This window comes from Cajanus cajan, chromosome 2, assembly GCF_000230855.2.
Source record: "Cajanus cajan strain Asha chromosome 2, NIPB_CcT2T_4, whole genome shotgun sequence".
NCBI lineage: Eukaryota > Viridiplantae > Streptophyta > Magnoliopsida > Fabales > Fabaceae > Cajanus > Cajanus cajan.
This window is the reverse complement of record NC_138518.1, coordinates 63337661-63344195: the sequence shown is the minus strand read 5'-3', so window position 1 is coordinate 63344195 and position 6535 is coordinate 63337661. Positions and strand designations below refer to the sequence as shown.

The window sequence follows — 6535 nt, the reverse complement described above, 5'->3', positions numbered from 1 at the left end:
CTCATCTCCAACATTATCATTTTTATAATTAATTTCACCAACAAGTATACAACAAAACAAACAATCTTATCAAAATACTTTTGATGCAAAGTCTAAACCTCATCTCCAACATTATCATTTTTATAATTAATTTCACCAACAAGTATACAACAAAACAAACAATAAAAGAAAGGGAATGCGAGAAACATCTTACCCAAGCTACCGCTACAAGTTATGGTTGAATAGTCACACACCAATAAACAATAAAACATATACTTTTACAATTAACATCAAGATACAACAATATGTATACCATATGTCTCCACACTTATCACATTCATAACTCGGAGCCAACTAGATACAATGATTATTGTTAAAAAAAAGAGAGGCAGTAAGAGGGAGATTAAATAGTGTTCATAAAAAATTCATCACTTTTTCGAAATAATGAAATAATTGAAAAGCTGTAAGAGAGCAAACAAAGAGTAAATTAGGAAAAACAGTGTTTTTATGTTAGTTCATCTCAACCGAGACTACATTTAAGGGCTGATATCAAACCAACCCATAGAACCAGTGCAATCAGACTGCATAAGCCATGTTGAAGCAACCAGTCAGTAATCTCACAATGCCAAACAAATTTCACTCTTGGCAATTTCCAATCACCATTATCACAAAACCATTTAAAATGCAAGAACAATAATAAAGTGAAACTAAGTGCTAACATAACTCTACTCTTCTCCCGGCAAATTTAGCTTATAGCGACAATACCTATTGGTTTTCCCTAGCTCCACAATCTCCTTGGCCTCTGAAACCATGTTCTCACTCACCAGTTTATCCACCACAACCTGCAGCAGCGACGCGTCAACACGGCACCGGTTATTGAAAATCTCCTTGCACATCTCAATGGCCGTCTTCAAATCACCCTTCTCACACAGGAACGGAACAAGGGTGGCGTAAGTGGTCTTATGAGGGTCATAACCAAAGTTCGCAATCTCACCAAACCACTTCTTAGCCTCATCCAAATTACCCTCATTCACAAAACCTCTGATCACAGCATTGACGCAGAAAACGTCAGGCTTCAGACCCGCCTTCTCCATTTCCTTCAAAACCTCAACAGCTTCACCAGCTTTCTTCTCCCCAGCCAACCCCACAAGCTTGGAACAGTAACTCCTCACATCAGGAACAACATTGTAACCACCCATTTGCCCCCAGAGCTTCTCACCCTCATCAAAACGACCTTTTGAGTACAACCCATCAAACAAAGTGTTGAACGTGATGAAATCAGGCTTCAAACCCTTACCCTCCATCTCCTTGAAAGCCTCCAAGGCAGAATCGAAGGCACCCATTTCGCAAAAAGATTTGATGAGAGTGTTGTAAGTGACCAAATCGGGTTCGATGGAAAGCTGGGCGGACAGGTCCCTGAAGAGGGTTTCTACGACGTCGTATTTCCTGGAGTGGAGGTACGCGGCCAAGAGGGCATTGAGAGAGAGGGCGGTGCGGTGGCAGTTATGTTGGGGCATTTCGTCGAACAGCTTGCGCGCGTGTTTGGACATGCCGGATTTGCCGTAAAGGGTGATGAGGCGCGCGGAGAAACCCTCGTTGGAGATGTCGGAGTACTGCTTCTGGTGTTCGAGGATGTCGCGGACCCACCGGAAGCGCTTGGCGCCGGCGAGGCGGCGCACGGTGTCCTCGTAGATGCCGGTTTTCTTCCGGAAGCGGTCGTTGTCGGAGGCTTTCTTGAACTTGTCGACCAGGCTTTTCAACTTGGATTCTTTGTAGAGATCCTGCGAAATTGACTTGATGCTGCCGGTGGCGGGCTCTGTGGCGGTGCACAGGGCGCGGTGGAGAACGCGATACATTTTGTGTCTTCTGAACAAGGTCTCTGCGTGTAGCACTTGAATGTTGGTTCAAGTGTTTCCATGTTTGGGCTTGGACCTTGGACCACGCCATGCGGCCCAAGGGAATTGGATTGTCTGTTTTAGGGCTGATGACATATACACCTTCAATCTTTTATAAATATATTTTTAATTCTTTTTTAAATAAAATTCTTAAAATATCTTTTAACTAAATTTTTATTTTAAGTTTTATTTTTAAACTTATTTTTTATTCACCCCCTTATTTTATCATTCTTTTTCTTCTTTTTTTCTTCTTTGTTTTATTTTCCTTTTTCATCACTCTAGTCATTCTTTAATGATTTTATTCTTTTTCATTTTTCATTCTTTATTTTTCTTCTTTTATAATCAACATAATCATATTTTATATTTTTATCTTTTAAATCCTATTTTTCACTTTCTACTCTATTCTTTCTTAAACTCTAATTTTTCATTCAATATTCATTATTCTCTACATTCAATACAGGGTACAAATTAATATATTAAATTACATTCTATATTTATAATTTTTTTAACTTATTTAACATTATTTATGGACAACAGGAATATATAATTAACCTACTTTGATCGTAGAAGATGGTGGTGGACGACGGAAATAAAGAAATACGTAAGTTAAATTTGTCATACTTCTAGAAAATAAGATTCGAAATGTTAATTTTAACATTCCGGAAAGTACTTTCCGAAATAGTAAAATTATTGATCTAGAAAGCATTTTTTGGAAGTGTGTTTCTTATATAATTCTGGAAAGAACTTTCTGGAACAGTAACTTTAGTATTATGGAAAGTACTTTTCGGAATTATGTAATAAAACATTTCCAGAATAAGAATTTACTATTATGCAAAGTATTTTCTAGAACAAAAACTTTATTATTTCGGAAAGTACTTTTCGGAACAAAAACTTTACTATTCCAGAAAGTACTTTCCGGAACAAAACAAAAAAGGAAGAGGATATTGCAAAAATTGAAAAGGGTAAAAGATGGAGACCGAAGAAAAAAGTGATGAAGAAGAGAAGAAGAAAGGGGTGAAAAAGAAAGAAAAAGGGAGGTGCCCGGAAAAGAAAGAAGAAGGGAGGTGCGAGGAAAAGAAAGAACAAGAGAGGTACAAATCTAAAAATTATAAGTTCCGAAAAATATTAAGGGTAATTTAGAGATTTAATATATCTTTTTTTAAAAAAAGGGAGTGTATTTATAATAAAAAAATGGAGGTGTGTTTATCATCATCCTTGAGGAAATTGTTAAGGCTAATGATATATACACTCTTTTTTTTTTTATAAGTACACCTCCTTTATATTTTTTTTAAAAAAAATCTTAAAATATCTATAATTTTTTTTATTTTTAAAATTTTTAATTTTATATCTTTAACTTTTAATTTACTATTTTTTTTCACACACCTCCTTTCTTCTCTTTTACAATTTTTACATGCAGCATCTTGTCTTCCTTTAATTCAATACCTATTTCAGTAGGTAGTTTTAGTTTTCTCGATGTTTATATTATTCTCTTATTTTTTTCACTTTTTTCACTTTTTCACATGCACCCAAATCATAGAATTGGTAGGTAACAACATTGTAAATACGTGTAGCTTCTTCGCGAGTTTTTATCAAACTAGACACATTTTTTCTTCCAAAACTTCCTTTTCTTTCACCCCTCCAAAAATCTTAACATTAAATTTAATGTTATGAAAAATATATTTTCACTATTCTAGAATATTATACGGATAGTGAAACTACCGAGAAAACTGCAAGAAGGGAAAAATAATAATATAAAACTAAAATAGTATGTATAAAGACTAAAACAAATTAACTGGAGACATTAAAATGTACCCCATGTCTTATTTATTATAAGCACAAAAAAATTATTTTTTTAAATACAAGTAAATTTTAACTGATAATTTTTTAAAAATATTTTTTTAATGCGTGACCTTTCAATAGTATTATTTTATTTTGATATGTATAACAAGGATAATTTAAAAATAAAATTATAATATTAATAAAATTTAATATAAATAACTAATTTTACTCATATACGTAAAATCATTTTTCTCTTTATAATAAAGAATAGAGGAAGTATTTTTTTTTAAACTATAGGAATAAAAGTCTAAAAGAGTAATTAAAGGGAAGAAAGAAAATAGAATTTTACACGAATTAAGAAAATAGTTGAATTTATTTAATTTTCATGATTTCATATAAAAATATATCATATTTTTTTAAATATCCTTATTCACATTTGTTGTAGATAGTATTTTTATTTATTATCTTAAGGTTATTTTTTTTAATAAAAGAATTAAATAAAGATGACTTGGTTGAAATTTGTTTATATTTTAGTAAAAAAAATTAATATTTTATGTTTATATATAAGTATAGAAGGAGTATCACATTAGAAGTCATTGTTATTTCAAGTTTGAGATATTCACATGTTTCACATAGTAAAGAGAGATGATATGAATAGGGTTTATGATTATGGACATAATCAAATTATAAGTTATTTGTTAGAATTTTCACTTATTTGGACTACTATTATTTGGTGTAATTTTGTTTTATGAAAATTGGTTGAATGTTATCTAATATACATGTTCCTTTAAGTCTATTTTATTGTGTGATCTATTTTGGGTTTTGTTTTTATTAGGAAACACTCTTACGTTGATGCTTTCTGACACTTGATCTTCTTCCAAGCTGAGGTGATAACTTCCTGAATCTTTGTCCCGAAAGGGGGAGAGAGTACCTGCAAAGGCATTTCGACGCTCAAGTCAGTACTCGGTACAGAGCAATAAATATTTTACTATTAAATAATTATACCCATTTTTTTGTCTCATCAATATTGTATTTATAGTGACTTATTTGGGCCTGATGCGCCTTTTTGATTAAGAGATTAATAACTTGAGTTTCATACCTTAATCTAGGCTGACGTGGACCTCTATTATCTAACCAAAATTAGCATAATGCGGCTTCAATAATACGGGGTATTCGGCTTATCTCACTAGTGCAAAAATTGGATTTAAAATCGGAGTTTTAAGATCGGTTATAAGGTGAGCGATCTTAAAAGTGACGCGGTGGCAATTTTGTAAATAATGTGAACACTTTTAAGATCGGTTAAATTTTAATCGATCTTTAAAGTACTTTTAAGATCGGTTATTTTATGACCGATTTTAAAAGTGTTACTTTTAAAATCGGTTATTTAAGAACCGATTTTGTATACTACATACAAAATCGATTCTTAAATAACCGATTTTAAAAGTACCGTCAGAAACCTTTTATCTTTCCTTCCATTCTCATTCTCTTTGATCTTTCCCTCCATTCCTTTTTTTACTCTCTCGCGCTCTCATCTAAAGTCTTCAGCTTCTCATTCTCAAGGTAACATTATCACGCTCTTCTCGTGTCTCTAGTTTCGTCGTTGGTTTATTCTGCAAGGAGAACGGGCCGTTCTGTAAGGAGAACAGACCGTTTTGGATTGGTTTGAACTCATGACAAACTATTATGGAACAGCCCGTTCCAAACGACATTTTTAGGCCATTTTAACAACCTGGAACGTCCCGTTCCAGTTTTAATTTTTACAAAGCCAAGACTTTTAAGATCGGTTATAAAACAATCGATCTTAAAAGTTAACTTTTAAAATCGGTTAAACCGATTTTAAAAGTCTAATTTTTAAAATCGGTTAGAGAACCGATTTTAAAAGTTAAAAATAACCGATTTTAAAAGCTTTTTTTCCACTTGTGTCTTATGGCCGAATACCCTTTCGGGTTATGCATTAGCTGAACTGGTACTCGACCTTTGACTTTCGTGGCTGGGTGGCTGCTTGGCCTAGGGTGACGTGGCTTTGGTGGTGACGAGTATTCAGCTTTCCTTCTGGTCGAATACCCACTACATGAAAATAGGTTATTCGCAACGACTTTTTTACAATAAAAAATGAGTTGTTGGTAAAGACAGGAATTTGGCAATGACATAAAAATTTTGTTACAATAGGATTTTCTTTTTGTTAACAAAATTAATATTGTTGCGAAAATTATGTGTTGTTGGGAAATGTACTACTTTATGTCAACAATATCAGTAGTCGCTAAGAAAAGGTGTAATGTTATGTCAACATGTTTAAGGTTATTAGGAAAAATGATAACATAAAATTTTTAAAACAAGATGAAAATTTATCTAAATGTTTAAAGTTGTTAGGAATGACACTTTTGCAAAAAAATATAAAGATAAAATATTTTAAATAAGATAAAAAAAAATCGTCAAAATGTAAAAAATGAGACTTGAATTCTTAATCCCTTAACTCCAATAATAATATTATAGCACTAAGCTATTAAAGTTCATTGATATTATATGAAAGTAATAATATATATCTTAAATATGGACTAAAATTTCACACTTATTTACTATTATTAAATAAAATTTATAAAATACATGTTTATTTGATTTAATTATAATTTTCAAAAATAATAATTTATAATTTATAAATTATACTATAAATAAAATTCATATTTGTTACTATTAAATAAATTTTATAAAATTATTCATAGGCTCAGTATTTTTGCAATGTCCCCCGGGTTTCACTTTTGAAGTAAACATGGATTTTTACAAGGGGGTGTATATGGAGTATAACAAGATGCCTGAAGATGTCGAACCCGATGAGATGGCCCCTTCCCGATCTATTGCGCCTGAAGACCTTGACATCACTATCC

The 6535-nt window shown here is 32.2% G+C and overlaps 1 protein-coding gene across 1 annotated transcript; it reads right to left on the bottom strand.

Moving 5' to 3' along the window:
* Positions 1–462: 462 nt before the first annotated feature.
* Positions 463–1869, bottom strand: LOC109817870 (Tetratricopeptide repeat (TPR)-like superfamily protein). The gene has a single exon (XM_020383218.3). The coding sequence runs from the start codon at positions 1833–1835 to the stop codon at positions 705–707; it is 1131 nt and encodes a 376-aa protein (XP_020238807.1). The 5' UTR covers positions 1836–1869; the 3' UTR covers positions 463–704.
* Between the last annotated feature and the right edge of the window lie 4666 nt (positions 1870–6535).

Bases quoted from the DNA above. Each gene is read 5' to 3' on its own strand.
- LOC109817870 (XM_020383218.3), bottom strand. From the start codon at position 1,835: ATGTATCGCGTTCTCCACCGCGCCCTGTGCACCGCCACAGAGCCCGCC.